The sequence below is a fragment of the Lepisosteus oculatus genome, chromosome 21 (genome assembly GCF_040954835.1).
Source record: "Lepisosteus oculatus isolate fLepOcu1 chromosome 21, fLepOcu1.hap2, whole genome shotgun sequence".
NCBI lineage: Eukaryota > Metazoa > Chordata > Actinopteri > Semionotiformes > Lepisosteidae > Lepisosteus > Lepisosteus oculatus.
Window position 1 is genome coordinate 15044674 of NC_090716.1, and position 16458 is coordinate 15061131.

General features: G+C 37.0%; 1 protein-coding gene across 7 annotated transcripts in view; it reads left to right on the forward strand.

Moving 5' to 3' along the window:
• Positions 1-15569, forward strand: part of LOC102682408 (leucine-rich repeat-containing protein 4C) — a 446308-nt gene extending 430739 nt beyond the window's left edge. For 6 of the 7 annotated variants that reach the window (XM_015338417.2, XM_069181633.1, XM_015338416.2 and 3 more), the window contains one exon: positions 8345-15569. In XM_015338417.2, the coding sequence (XP_015193903.1) occupies positions 8398-10296 (1899 nt within the window). In that variant the 5' untranslated portion in view covers positions 8345-8397 and the 3' untranslated portion in view covers positions 10297-15569. Of the gene's footprint in view, positions 1-7379; positions 7421-8344 lie in introns of those variants that run through there. The other variant, XM_069181635.1, reaches the window with a different exon arrangement.
• Positions 15570-16458: the final 889 nt, after the last annotated feature.

Below are 16458 nucleotides of genomic sequence, written 5' to 3' on the forward strand. Positions count from 1 at the left end.
AGAAACTGCTATATATGACAGAATATTTACTGTTTATTAGACCTATAGGAACACTTTTTGTAATCTTGTGCAAAAGCGTAAAACTTTTTTTTTTACTGTTTTATAACTATTACTCATTTTGTAGTCTAAACTACAGTATATAATAAAATGCTTACAATTATTGTAAAATACATATAAAAAGAGCTAGATAAAATCATTTCACAGTATTGAAATCAATAAATGAATTAACTACAGGTAAATGTTTCTTTTAACCAGAAAAAACAGCAATTTACAGTGAGGTTATTGGGTAGCCACTGACTATTCTTATGCCACAATTTGCATAGACTTGACTGGAAGGTTTATACCATAGCTAGCAGTGTTTTAATTAGATACACTGCTAGGAATGAGATGGTGCTGACGCAGCTCATTGAAAACCCCAATGTAATTAAACGATTCAACCAACAGATGGCTCTAGATTTCAGTGTCTACTTTATCATCGTTTGACCTCTCTGTCAAATTGATGGTTATTATTTTCCGGAAAAGAATGTACTGTAAAAGGTTTGCACTGATTTAATTTGTTTCACTGTTTTGAAGCACATGCCCAAACCTACAGTTAATGGTACCATTTCTGAAACATTTGCACACAAATTCCTCATAGTTAAAATTTAAATACATACTGAAATTACACTTGCATATCTTGGATATCACCCACTGCTTCACTTGAAAATACAATTTTGAAAAAGTCTTTTTGAGATATAATGTTATGTATTTTTGGTTCAGTTGGAGATAAAATTGCTAGGTAAATCCCTTGTTGAGAGCAGTAACTCAAGGGAATTGCCCTAAAAGCAGTGAAGGTGTGCCTTTCCATTAGCTTTTTCTACTACATTTCTACTGCACCAATGTACTCATTTGATCTGTACACTAAAATGACTGCAGCCAAGTAACACAGTGAAGGCAGTGATGTCCTGTGCTTTTTATTCCCTATTAATGAGACTAAGAGCTTGCAATACACTTACAGGACTGAGCAGAATGGCCTACTTTCAACCTCAATTCTATGGAAACCCAAAGACATTATTGCCTCTCCTCATTTCTTCATGCTTGGGGGTGAGCAATTGAATTAAGTACATACTATATATTATTATAAAAAAAAAATCTCAGAAAAAGTGTTGTGACAACAAAGGTTAATGCACAATCATATACAGTGGTACAGCTCGTAAGTGAGTGCTCAATGCTCCGCAGGACAAAAACACCAAAGTTAAGCATTTTCTAAAAACTCTAGTAATTGCGTCCTCACGCAGGCTCCCCTTTCATATTTTGAAAGCGGTAATTCATTTAAAACACAATGGGCACCTTCCCTTAGGTAACATCAAAGGTCTGTTTCCTCTAATTATAAAGGTGTGCAGTAGCTGCCAGTGTTGATTTGGTTTACAGTGGAATTCAGAATTCATACTTAACTCTCACGCCATTGCAGACCCTTCTGTTTCATTATTGTTTGTTTTATAAATGGTAATTGAAAAACTGTCACTTGACTATTATTGTTCACCCTGACATACAGTATTACAGTCTGGGAGCCTTGCTGTATAAAAAATCACAGATCTTGAAAGCATTGCTAAGGCAGTTGTGTCATAAAATGAAGGAAATATAGCAAAACAAAATAAAAACAAATTAATGATGGATTGCATAGGATTTCTAAAAAAAAGCACACACCTGTGGCCCTTGGAGTGTCTCAATTATGATTAGTTTCTCCATGTTTTCTGAGTTGTACCGTAGATGTGATGAAAGTGATTTGGCCCAACTCGTTTGGTTGCTGGTAGCTTATTGATCCAGGAATGATATTGAGCTAAAAAAAACACGTTTTTTAAAGAGATCCCAATGAATGGGTTTCAATAAATCATTTTATCAAGTCACCTTTTCTCCATACTAAATTCAGTTCCTTCAATCTAATGTATTTCTGGAAGAAATTCCTTAAAGGTCAGGAATTACGCTTGTTACCCACTTTTGATTCCCCATAGGCAGCAATGGCCTTACTGAAATATGCTGATCACAGTTGTATCCAGTATTCACTCACATTCTATTAAGTTGCAATTGCAAGTATTTACAATTAGGCAGTAGATGCACAGTGACAGCAAGAGGGAGGGAGAGACACAAATTAAGGAGGTCTGCATCTTATACTTTAACTACGGCAGCACATTTCTTTATGGATTTTTTTTATTTCTATATGCACATGCCTTTGCCATGTCCATGATCTTTATTCTTTTTTTGTTCAAAGACAATGCTGCCAATATCTGTCAGCTGTTCTGCTCTTATTCACGGTGGGTTTCGTCACATTTGATTGAACTCAGCCACTTTCTTTACCATAAGATTCAACAGCCCTCGCTATGCAAGTTTAAGTTAAGTTAAAATTGTATTGTAGTCATGTTCATCACATTTTTAAAAATCCTTCCATTTTGAAAGTCTTTGAAAATCCCATTTGTCCAGCTTTTTGAAGAAAGGGTCATGAAAATATTTTTTTAAGAGAATTTATTTCTTCAGCATTTTGCTACTTTTTTAAGACTTTAATATAATAAGATGTGGAGTAGTACTGTAGGCTTGACAGAAGAGCTTGGATCTTGCTGTAAGCAGAACACTTCCTATTCATTTAACAATCTAATAATAAAACTGTAGTTCACTTCATTTCCAGTAGATGGCTTGTTCCAATTATTATTCTGTAAAAACCTCATTGCATCTGGTTCTTTCTATTGTAAAGCAAATAACCAGTGCATTTTAAAGTAGAGTCTAAAACTCTGCTTATTAACTAAAATGAATATTGGTACTTTGAAGCTCAGGATATTTTTTAGATTTTAAAGTACAACAATGTTCAGTTCTTAATTTTGCTGAGTTTCCAGGCAATGTGTTTAATAAAAAAACACAAACACAGCTGAAATCACAAACAAACAATACAATGTGAGTGTCCTAAACATATCTGAAGTTTTGCATTTGATCCATGATCTAATTAACATTTTATAAAATAAGGTTGGACTTAAGATGAAGTTTGGAAATCTGGCACAGAGGAAGTATAGATGTAACTATGTCAGGTTTAACAGTTATTACATACATACTGTATACAATCATAGACCAGAGAGGCAAGAAAGCCACTGTACTTATGGCAGCACAGTGAGGTGGGGAGCCCTGGTCCATTAATAATTGGGCACAGCAAATTAATCCTGGATCCTAGCACTATGAGCATCATGTTCAAAGTGACCAATCTGTTCCCAATACTTTTTTTCTAAATAAAGGTTAGAATTTAGTACACTTTATTCCATGTTAGTATTTTCCTTTCCTTTTGCCTGAACAGGCCAGAACACAATGTGATTCAATATAACTTTTTATTGAGTTGCCAGTCTGTAGTCTCAGATTGTCATGGCAAACGTTCAGAAATCTAGGAACCGCATATTATACACACGCAGCTATTGCAATTGTGCTGTAAAAATGTATTGAAGATTTTACAATATCTTTCAGCAGACACGCTGCAATATAACCAAGTCAAAATTATTCTTTACTGTACTCTCCCTCTGCCTCTGTATCTGTCCCTTCCTCTCACAGTAGAAATCCTTTGTCTCATGCTCTCAATTTGTAGAATCTCTCTTCATCCCTGGGGCTTAAGTTAGGTGTTAGGTTTAGCAATCAAATCTTCAGTGGCCTCATTAATCAAGCGATTAATTAATCTAATAATTAAGCGTACAGCCTTTCCTCTGTTGGTAAAAAGATATTCATTTGAAGTACCTGTTCACTGAGTAAAAGTTCTGAAAAATTATCTGATTTCCTCTGGTGCAGATCAGACTCTTTTGTTTCCTTTTCTTTCGGTTTTATATAAAACAGTTATTCAAGACATACCTGAATGTGTTTGAACTTTAGATGAGATACCTTAGATACAACTCACGGCGTCTTTATATTTGAAAATCTCTTAGCCTGCATCATGTTCACATGGATTATCCGTATTTTCTTGCTCATGGAAGAGTTGAAAGGTTTCTTGTAACTTTTTGCATATTCTACTTCTTTGCCTTGTCGAGAACACAAGTTGCATTGTAGAAAACCACAAGTTAGTTTAGTTGAACATATATTTTAGCCATCTGAAAGGATTTGTTACGTCAAAACGCTGACAAAAGCAGAACCAGATTGTCAAAAAAGAATAAAGTGAGTTCATTTACAATTAAAACACATGTTCCAGCAAAATGCTTTCGGCAGCATTACCAAATGATTTATAACCTGTTCTGTCTGTTTAAAGAATTTGCTTATTTTAAGAGTTTATGTAATATATGGGAGGGCTGCAGTTTGCAAAATCTAGTTTTTTTTTCACTCAGAAAATGAAGATATTTCCTCTAGATGGTCCAATGTGTTTTTGAGAACATAAAATTAACAAACATTCTGTAGATCAAGGCATTAAAATATATTTCTTAGTGAAATTGTCATTTTCCTTTTATTTGACCACAGTGCCATGGCAGTTTCAAATTATTATTATTGTTATTATTATTATATTGAATCTCCAACCTACTTTTTGCATACTTGTAAAGAAAAAAAAAACCTCATAAAGGAACATCTGGTCAAAATTAAAACAGATGGCCAGAAAACAATATTGAAATGTGAATTTTGGGGGGTTATTTTCAGTTTTATGAGTTCATTCACACTTTTTCCGCAAAGCTAATGATCCACAATATACCTGAAATGTGTTTAAAAATTAGAGTGGATGCAGATGTGCAAAAAAAACCTACAAATAAAATATGCATCTTAAAAGAAACTAAAGAAATTCAGTTGATATAGGTGGAATTCTGTTCCTATAACACATTTAAATTAAATAAATTTATCTTAAATAAATGGGCTGCACCCAGCTTTTCTTTCCAGCCTTTTGTGCTGACAATACTGTTTCTCCCTCAATGTCATCTACAGAGAAGTAAAGAAATAAAATGGCACAAGTTGTGTCCATCCATGCGGATCATCTAATTAGTAATGCAACACTATACTGCAGTGCAATAGTCAACACTGCAGCCTTAATCTGAACATGTATTGGAAGCAATAACCCTCCCATTTAAATTACAACTTTAAAAGGGACAGAATTTCCCAATAAAACAAAAATCCTGGATTATCTTTGGTAATTTTGAAAGGTGGCTCCAGTGTTTCTTTCTAAAAACCATTTTTAAACATCTAAAACTTAAAAAAGTTTTAAGGTAACTCTGCAAGGGAGTTACCTACTGTTCCAGAAAATCTGAATGTTTTGCAGTTTGGTAGGAGTCTGGAAAGTTCACAAAGTTAATAAATTCTGAATATTTCCAATGTACATGAAATGAATGTAATATATATATATAAAGCTTGCCATTTCCAATTTAAATAATATTGGCAAGAACAACCTTTTTATGCAATTCTCCATTCGGTTTTCCAAGTGAATGACACTCAAATAATTTTGCAGTTAGAGGGGTTGTTAAAAAGAACAGTCAAAATGATCCTCTTTTCATTCAAGTGAATGAGCTTTATTCAAGTGTAAGAGGTGAAGTATAGGCTGGTCCGCACACTGAAAGAAGAGGAACACTGATGATGGTGGTTTATTCTTTATCTAAAAATATGCCCCGGGACACAAGTGGGGTTGGTGCGCCAACTGTCTCCTTGTCTCCCCTACTTTATAGTCCAGTCACACGTGCACACAGCACATTCTGTACATTGTAATCAGAACTTTCCAGATTTGTTTGCCTGATTGAAGGGCTTGTGGATGGCAAGTTTTCCATTATTTATGTCTTTCCAGTTAATAAAATAAATCACAGTGTACAGCACAGCTCTTTTCCTAGAGAGGTTTAGAGAAAATGTGTGAGACTTGACTAGAGATTCTTCATGTTTCCGAGACTGAGAGCACCCCCACAGCTTTCAATCTTTTTAAAAAAAAATATTCTAAAAAGTAGTCCAAGGTCATCTCAGCTGTATCTTTCTGAAAGCCTTGCCTTGTACTGTATGTAGCTGACAACATTTAAATATAGATCTTGGGTGAAGAAAGAGATAATATATATACTGTATACAGTATGACTGACTGTTGACTGTGATTAACATAAAACATAGCTCTCCTACAGTATGTCATGTTAACCTGTTTAATTGTGATTTCCACACATCCTATAAATCAATGGTGTAAGTCCTTCTCACACCATTTGCTGGATGTTACAGTATCTCTCTTGTGCTTTTGATACAGACAAATTACGTCTCTAGGGAGCCTTTGTGTCCTATTCCAGAAAACCTGAAAAAGAAGGGTGTGTGAGTGCACACAGCCCTTTAATTTAATTGAGCTGTATGGAGTGACCACCTGTTGATCACCTCATTATTACAGTATGATCACGTAAATGGATTTTTGAATTTTAACATAATATTCTTGACTCATTTTCATACAGTGCTTTATTTTATTCAGTGAATAAGCATTGAATTCAATTTTCTAATATATATTTAGTTTAGGAATGTATTTGCATCTCAAGATATTTTGTTCCTTTGAAGTCTACAGTTTTAATTTTTTTTATTGTGCACACATTCAAACTGTCTGCAGAAGCATTTTGTGTACCAGAGACAGACAGATAATTATAAATGTGAAAGTGACTATTTTATAAATCCAGAATTAGCAATTATTTTTGTTATACCCTTCCAGTTTTTAGAACAGCCAGTGTGTTTTTCACATCTTGGCTTGCAGTTGTGTACCCTGCAGCTGCACAAAGGCGAGAATGAGGAAGTGTAGGCAGGCTCTCTGCACCTGTCCACCTTTGTGCCAATCGTCTTTTAACACATCACAGGCACCATGTCCCCAACTGGAGATTCAGAGCTAATTGGAGGAGAAGCTTGTCCTCACCGACAGCATCTCATGCCTGTAAATGCCTAGTTGCCAATATGAGTGGCTGTGGCACTGAGACTAACACAGACTAACCCTTCGCTAGCCCTGGTAGCTCTCAGTCAAGTGTGCGCTGTCACTTGAGGAATCCCAGTCACTTTCGGCTAGTAACATGGCCAAGGCTCAGGCAGTGATATACTGTAGCCTTGATCTTCTAGAGCTCAACCTACTCCTGTGTCAGAACCTTTACTGGTTGAACCCCTCAGAGTACTAAAACTTGTGTGGCAGCAGAGTATTGTTCTGGGAAAAGGGTTAGAACTAAGCATGTCAAAAGCTGGGATAGCATACTTTATGTCTAAAACAACCATCTTAATTGTGGCAGAGTTAATATAATTCAATTCAACTTTATTTGTCATTATACTTACACAGGTGCATAGTATAATGACAAGTGTTTCTCATTAGTCTCTCATGTGTAGTATATACAGTTAATTAGTTAGAAAGGGTTCACTCTGATGTTATTTCCAGTTTTATGTAAATTGTACTCATTGGAACATCTTTTGTCATAGGAGTAATCTGTGCTTCCTCCTGCTGTCATTGGTGACAAATGCATAACGGGTTTGTTCTCTTTTTAATTCTTGAATCAAGCTTTTCAGTGCTTAATGCTCTCGTAAGACTGTTATTATTTCTTAATGGTCTTCTTTGTACCCACTGGAAATTTCAGTCATGTACTGAGCTCTGAAAATTCTAAACTTATGATATTAATTTTACACAATGATCATTATATCTAAGGATCAGAGCACACAGATTTAGTCTTAGATATGGTAGAATTTTAATTTCATTAAAAATGCTATTGTAGTTTAGATATTCATTCCAAGTACTGTTGAGTTTGCTGTGGGGTTTGCAGTAATTTTTCTTTACAGAGTTGACAACTAGATTTTTCAGTGCTTTAATACATCAAAGCCTTTTTTTATTATTTTAGTCTGTGTGTGCTAATATATATGAAGAGACCAAGTAGAAGGAAGGCAAATGCACTGTTCCTATCTGATTTTTTCCTAGGTTGTTGCTGCAAAATTGTACAACAGTTGCGTAAAATGTTTGCTTAATCCTATACCTCTATACATTTTCAATAGTGCATTGCAGAACATACTGTTGAAAATATCCACAGGCCTGTGATCTGATCGAATTTTTTTTCAGCATAATTTTGACAAGTTTCTCTTATTTCATATTTTGCACATATGCGTCTCACTTCAGTATGATTCAAGCTGTATTAAGCAAAGTATTGATTCTTGAATATTTATTTCTGTCAGCTTCAATCAAACCTGGCAAAAGGTAAATCATTAATTATTGTCCAGTTTTTTTGCATGGACCTAAGGTCAGAGAGTATTTAAATTACAGGTAACATCTAGGGGAGTCCTGTTTTCTAGTATTTGCTCAGATTTACAAAAAACATCTTAATGTTTTGTCATAAGTAGATAATAAACATATTATGATGTACTTGACCTTTCACAATAAAAATGTATTTTCTTGATTTCTTTCCAGATTGCCCATTCTACAGGATCCCAAAGAGAGGACCACCAGCCAATAAATTATGAATGTTGAACAAGATGACATCGTACCTGCAGCAGACGATGAGAGGTCCTAGGTGGAACAGGGCCCTGTCCGACCCTTTGTTTGTTCTGCTGTTGGCTCTTCAGCTGCTGGTGGTTGCTGGCTTGGTGAGAGCCCAGACCTGCCCATCCGTGTGCTCCTGCAGCAACCAGTTTAGCAAAGTGATCTGTACAAGAAGAGGCCTGAGGGAAGTGCCCGACGGCATCTCTACCAACACCCGCTATCTCAACCTGCAGGAGAATCAGATCCAGGTCATCAAGGTAGACAGCTTCAAGCATCTCCGCCACCTGGAAATCTTGCAGCTCAGCAAAAACCACATCCGCAATATTGAGATTGGGGCCTTCAATGGCCTGGCCAGCCTCAATACCTTGGAGCTCTTTGACAACCGGTTAACCACCATCCCCAATGGGGCTTTTGAGTACCTCTCCAAGCTGAAGGAGCTCTGGCTGAGGAACAATCCCATCGAGAGTATCCCATCCTATGCCTTCAACCGGGTGCCTTCCCTGAGGAGGCTAGACCTGGGGGAGCTTAAGCGCCTCTCCTATATCTCTGAGGGGGCCTTTGAAGGCCTCAGCAATCTCCGCTATTTAAACTTGGGCATGTGCAACCTCAAGGAGATCCCCAACCTCATCCCCCTACTTAAGCTTGACGAGCTGGAATTGTCAGGGAACCAGCTGTCCGTTATTCGCCCAGGTTCTTTCAAAGGGCTGATCCACTTGCAGAAGCTGTGGATGATGCATGCTCAGATCCAATCCATTGAGCGGAATTCATTTGATGACTTGCAGTCCCTGGTGGAGCTCAACTTGGCTCACAATAATTTGACACTTCTGCCCCATGATCTATTTACTCCCTTGCACCACTTGGAAAGGGTTCACCTGCACCACAACCCTTGGAACTGCAACTGTGACATCCTCTGGCTTAGCTGGTGGCTGAAGGAGATGGTTCCAGCCAACACTAGCTGTTGTGCCCGCTGCCACTCTCCCTCCAGTCTCAAAGGGCGTTACATTGGAGAGCTGGACCAGAATTTCTTCACTTGCTATGCTCCAGTTATCGTGGAGCCCCCTGCGGACTTAAACGTCACAGAGGGCATGGCAGCAGAGCTGAAATGTAGGGCATCCACCTCGTTGACTTCGGTCAGTTGGATCACTCCCAATGGGACCATAATGACTCATGGAGCTTACAAGGTGCGGATCTCTGTCCTCAATGATGGCACGTTAAACTTCACTAACGTTACCGTGCAGGACACTGGTACATATACCTGCATGGTGAGCAACTCAGCGGGAAACACAACAGCTTCAGCAACACTTAACGTGTCAGCCACAGAAAACAGCACCTTTAGCTATTTCACCACAGTCACGGTGGAAACTATTGAGCCTTCACAAGATGAGGGCAGGACCACAGAGCAAAATGTAGGGCCCACAGCCACTAGTGGCTGGGAGGTCCCATTCACAACCACACCGCTGACAAGCACCAAATCTACGGAGAAGACTTTCACCATCCCAGTGACAGAGATGGGGGAAGGCAGCCTGAATGGGCTGGACGAGGTGATGAAGACCACCAAGATTATCATTGGCTGTTTTGTGGCCATCACCTTGATGGCTGCAGTCATGCTCATCATTTTCTACAAAATGCGCAAGCAGCACCATCGGCAGAACCATCATGCCCCAACCAGGACAATTGAGATCATCAATGTGGACGAAGAGATCACAGGGGGACCTGGCCTGGACAGCCACTTGACCTTGCCAGCCCTGGAGCACGAGCATCTCAACCACTATAACTCCTTTAAGACTCCTTTTAACCACAACTCCTTACAGAGCTCTGCGCATGAACCTTTGCTAATTCGGGCAAACTCGAAAGACAACGTACAAGAGACTCAAATCTAACTTCTTTCATAATAAAACAAAGAAAAAAAATAATAAAAATAAAACATTAAAATAAAAACAGTTGGACATGCAGTGGGTGATAAAATTTATCAGTGACATCAAGAACTAGGGTATGTCTACTGTTTCAAAAAGTGTCTTTACAAAACAAAGTTTATTTATTAAAAATCTATTGTGATTAAATCAAGAAAATGATCATGTATTCTGCAAAAACCCATCGTTATGTTGTTGCACTTAATTCATTCTTGTTTTTTGTTTTTGTTTTTTCCCATGGGGAAGGAATGGTTTACTAAGATTGCAGACTCCTGTTTTAATCAATCTGCTTTTAGGAGCACATCTTAGTTTGATGCACTCCTAAAAAATAAAGGACAATTCAATGCAATTTTGAAGACTGTGTTTTCAGCGGATACTAATCTGACATTAAAAGGCAATAAAATTACCTTTCCCTTAAAAAAGAAAAGGAATTGCTAAACTTTTGTTTATTGATAAAAACAAAATATTGACAGTGACAATATATATTGTCTTAATTGTACATGGTAGATGGTCTAATTTTTATATCCATTTGCAAAGAATATGAATACTGCTGATAAAATTGAGGCTTTAAGTGATATAACGATCTTACTATTTCAACAGCAGAAGAAATTTTCCCAAAATAGTTTGGTGAATAAGCCTAATAAGATGAATTATGAAATGGAACTGAAAAATACATGGAATTAAACAAAATGGACCTTTGCATTGAAATAAAACCTACATTTATACTGGTGATTTCATTTTTGGTCATTAAAATGTAACATTCTATTTTATCTTTATCTAAGTTTCAAGGGCTGATTTAGATCAGAGGAGAATGTCCAATCCATGTCATCCTGCCTCACCAAGGCTTAATGCCAGACTGCTAAAGGTGCATTTATTTAAAAATTGAAACTGCATTTTATTTTTATTAGACATCCAACAGATTTGAAATAGCCCTGTGTCTTTGCATACATATACTCATATGACTACATGAGCAAACTAAGAACGATTAGGCAGAGTTCTCTAACCTGACCATCCATCAAGCCATTCATCTTTTGGCACATTACAAGTTCTGCTATTTTAGATGAGAAGTTTAGCACTGTCTGAAGGAGTGGTGCGTCACTGACATCACTGCAAGTCTCCAGGTACTCATGAAGTTGCAGGGCCCCTGATTCATAGGATCTCAAAGAACCAGCTTACTTATTCCAACCCCTCGCCTGGAAGTTATAAGCTGTTTGCCAGTGTTTGGGAATCCCAGTCACAGTCATCTAGTGACACGACTCTAACTCTAGTTCTGACTCATGACACCACAGCTATGGAGCTCAACCTGTATTCGGAAGTAGAAAGTGTACTGCTAAACCACTTGGTGACACAAAGCTACATTTTTAACCTTGCAGAGTTTCATGTAATCTCTCTCTCTCCTCACAGAAGGCAATGCTGGTGTAGATGCTTAGTTCATTTGCTCACTTGCATTCACCCCTGTGTTAATATTCACCAGATAACTCTTCTAAGTGTGATGAGCAATGCCATCTGCAATGTCACCATCTGCAAAGATGTGAAATTGAAGTTTAATTTTCCTGATAAGACCTTAACTAGGTAACTTTTACAACATCACATTCACCAGAGCACTGTGGGAGATTTCTTCTCTTATCTTTTATTTTTTATACTTGCTATGATGAACCTTAGCACTTTCATGTTTTTTTTTCTATGCTTTGTGAAACCAAATGCAAATTAAGTAGTGTATCTGTCCTTTAAGGAGACAGGCCAGTTCCTCTTCACAGATGGGTGCCCAAGCATTGCACTTTATACAGCATGTATTCTACCTGTACAATTCAGCAGTGACATCCAGAGGGTATTAGAGAGTATACCTGCCCTGTGTGCTGCAGGTCTTGGGTTTCCTTGTGTTTCTGTTGTGAACTGTTTCAGAGGGAAATGCAATAAATGTAACCATACACACAATACTTTTTAGAGAAACTGCTTAATATAACCTTTCTCTGGAATTGGTGTTTTTGACTCCCCAAGCAAACCAGCTGCAAAGTGGCACAAGCACTGTATTTTCCAAAGGTCATGATTGTGTCATGTGGTTATTTCAATTATCATGCAGTAGTTGAATGAAAGCAACACCTTTAAAGTTTTTTGGCTAGTCATCGGATAAGTCCTGCTTGAAAAACAAGCTTACTTGAATCATTATATTTAACTAGATAAGCCATCTGAGAATGACATCATACAGTATGTGGAATAACAACTTAGAGTACAAGAGTACCTATTTCTGCAGCAGGGCATTTACTGGAGCAAACTGAGTGAAGTACCTTGCTCAAGGGTACAACAACAGTGTTCCACCTGGGATTTGAACCCACAACCCTCTAGTCTGGAGTCCGAAGCCCCTAACCACTGTTCCTCACTGCTGCCATAAATCATCCTGAAAACCAATGACCTTCAGCATTGACAGCACGGAGCAAAAACTGCTCCCATTATTTCTCCCTAATTGAATTTTCTTACTTTTGAAGTTTAAACTGAGCTTGAGTTCATTAACAGCAGAAATGGTGTGTGGTATTAGGCAGAATTCATAATGCTGGGAACCACCCAATCCCTACAGAAGATTGTTTTTAACATATGCTCTACATGTTGTTTACCTGAAATATTGATCAGGAAACCTTTCACAAATGTTCAGCTATGTAAATCTAGAATGATTCATAGTATGATTCTAACTTTTTCATGCAGACTTCATTAATTCTATTACAATTATCTTTACTAAAAGTCTACCTTTAAGTATCAAGAAAAACAATTTTCACAAGGCAGCACATTCAGTGCTATTTTTATTTCGTTTTATTGAATAGTGAAATTAGAATATGAAATTTAGTCATGATAAATGAAGGCAAGGTGGCATGTCATTAGCACTACTGTCTCTGGGTCTTGAGTTCGACACCAGCCTGGGCCATTGGTGTTACCTCCTTTGGGATTTTTCTGGGTGATTTGGTTCTCTTCCACACAGGATATAGTATGTTGTTTATTTTATTTAAGGTTTTTAAATTGGTCATGTTTGCTTATATGCGTGTGACATATAATGAACTGATATTTTGTCTAGGGTGCTGTCCTGCCTTGTGCAATATGCTTACCAGATAATCTTTGGGTTGCTATAACCCTTATCAGAAATAAGTATTTTTCAGATAATGAATAGATTAATAGATGAAAGCACGCAATTTATGGTACCACTTTTTAAATTATAGATAAACACCCTTAATACTTAGTGAAGGGTCCAGGAACAGTACCTGATCTACAGTTGCTTCTTTTGGGTTCTGAAGATTCTGCTAGCATTAATTTAATCAGTTGTTAATTGCCCTAAGGATGTTACTGATTCATCTCTTTGTCCTTTTCACACAACATCTAAGGTGTTGGTGTACTGAGAGGGGGGGTAACCGCTACAAATTACATGCTTATAAATTACTTAAACTTTGATTACCCATAGCTAGGATCAACCACCACACATTACTTAACCCATAAGTGCAAAAAAATACCGTTGCTCATAGTTATTCTAGAGAGATGCACAGAGTACATAATTCAGCTGTAGAATAATAAAAGGTACTTATTATAACACATGTACAGTATATCTGCTTTTGGCAATGGGCATTCCTTTTTCATGTTGATTTGGCTTGGCCAGGTTCATATTGGTTTATAATTTCATTTTGAATTACTGCTGTGTGGATTTATGGTGTTTTATTTTCACCTTAGTGATTTTATCAAGAAAGAGCATTTGTTAACACTTCATACAAGCTGTTATCATCTCATACCATCACACAGATAATCTTTGTGTTAGTCACTCAATCTATGGCTGTGAAAAGCACACAAAGAGTGCTACAGTATGTAACATAGTTGCATAACCACAATAGAACATTGGCTTATCCTACCTCCAACAATGTCCTTTGGAACCACTTTTATACTTGACAAAATGGAGTGAGATTTCTGCAGAACAAATGCATAGCTCCCTGCTCAATTTAAACTAGGAATGCATGATGTGTTTTAGGAAATGATATGTGGAACGGGACCATTTTTGTCATTTAATTCCAAAAAAAGAAAAAAAAAGTTTCAGTTCACCACTTCAAACATGAAATTAATTTATGTGACTTGATGTTAACGATACTTCACCTCCATGCATTAATAGCTGAATTAAAGAAAATAAACACTCAAGGCAGTGATCACACCAAGTAGAAACTAGAGCGAGACAAAAAGAAGAATGTGTTTAAAAAGACAAGACTGTTCGCTTAAATTCCTCAAAGGCTAAAACCTTAATTTTCACCAATAGTTTATATTGTAATATACTTTAATGTGTGCAATGGATACATTTTAAAAAAAGTATATGAATATTGCATTTTATATAAATGTTAAATGTGATATGTTTTTTACAACCTATGTGGAAGAATTATTTTTATTGCATATCGTATTAAAAAAGCCTGCTGCCTCCATATACTGATTGTTGTTTCTTTTCTTATTATTCTTATTGAATAATCTTTTTTGGGGGGATTACAGTACCCTTCAACTGTTTCAATGGCAAGTTGGGACTTAGACGCTTTATTAGTTATCCATTTGCATGTACAGTACTTTGGTTAGACCTCCATCCTTGAATGAGAGTCCCATCGACACCAGCAAAGTACACAAAACTGAGCTCAGGTTCATTTTCATCACAAGAGGAGCCTCTATGAGGTCTGCTGTCTTGACTGAAGGGTGATTTCTTTTTCTTTTCCTGGTCCTTTAAAGCAAAGGTTACATGGAGTTTGCCTCTCTTGTAAGCCATTACTTCCTATTTTCATGTTTGTATTTCATTTCATGTTGTTGGGGAGGGAGGGGGTTGTCAAAAATCCTCCACATTTTGGAGGAACAGGTCTACCATGTCTTTTTATGTTATAGTTCAACTTTTGGGATTTTTATGGTGAATTCTAGTGCTGAAATATTGCTCTATTTTGTCTCCTTATGTAAAACAAAATTAACCTCGGGTGTGGGGTGGGTAAAGAATGTTTTAATTTCTTTCTGACAGGGAATGCTGTACTAGCAGTAGATTTATATAAAACATTTTGAAAAAAAATATGAAAAACATTTTTTTTGTTTTTAATTTTACATGTGCCAACCTGTTCTAAAAACATGCTGTGAAAGAATAAGAAATTGATTTTCATGTAAACATACAAACATGACATTAAAAAATATATAGATACCAGAGTTTGTAGTTCATACACAAAAATAAGGTTATAAATAAAATATTGTTGTTTTTTTCTGTATTCCTCAGAAGGTGGTGTTTATTTGATTTATCCAGTCTGGGCGAATGGCTGACAGTGTGAACAAGAAAACTGATGTTCATGTATGCATGAGATATGCTTAGAAGTGTGGGAATGTGAATGTGACTCATCCTGCACTAATACACTTAGTCTAGTGGTCATTCCAGTTCTGGATGTATGCCCAATAGTTTTACTAGTAATGTATTTTAACTGATAAATTGAATAGCAGAGGAAGTATCCCTGAAATTTCCTTCCCAAGAGGGCATCTTGAAGTTAACCGTTGAGAGCCACTGGAGTGAGTAAGGTGAGTGCGCATGAGCAGCAATGCTGTATTTTAACATACTGTAAACCCTCTCAGAAGCAATACATTCTGTCAGAAGTCACAAACATTGCTAAAAGGCATATTTCTCAAATTACCAACAATAATTTTGTGACAGTTGAATGCATTAGGTATTTAGACTCATTAACTTGGTGTTTGGTGGAAGCAGTTCTGGCAGAAGTCTTTTGGGGTACTGTATGTCTCTACCAACTTTGCACACTGGTTGGTGCACTTTTTACTCATTCTTCTTGGCAGTGCTCAAGCTCTATCAAATTGCTTGAGGACTGCTTATGGACATTGGTTTTCAAGTCTCTCCACAGATTCTAAATACTGTAGGATTAAAGTTTGGACTTTGACTGGGCCACTGAAGGAAATTCACTTGAAACGAAGAATGGCATTGGGCACTATGGTGGATTTGTGTCAGATTTAAATGCTTATATTGAGATCAAAAAGGTCCAATTTTATGTAGTCTACCCCTTGTGCCCCAATTTCGTAGTATAATTTAGGTGCTTTGTCGCAAACTCCATATAGGATTTGAGATGTTGTTTTTCCAATTCCATACAAGGCCCTTTT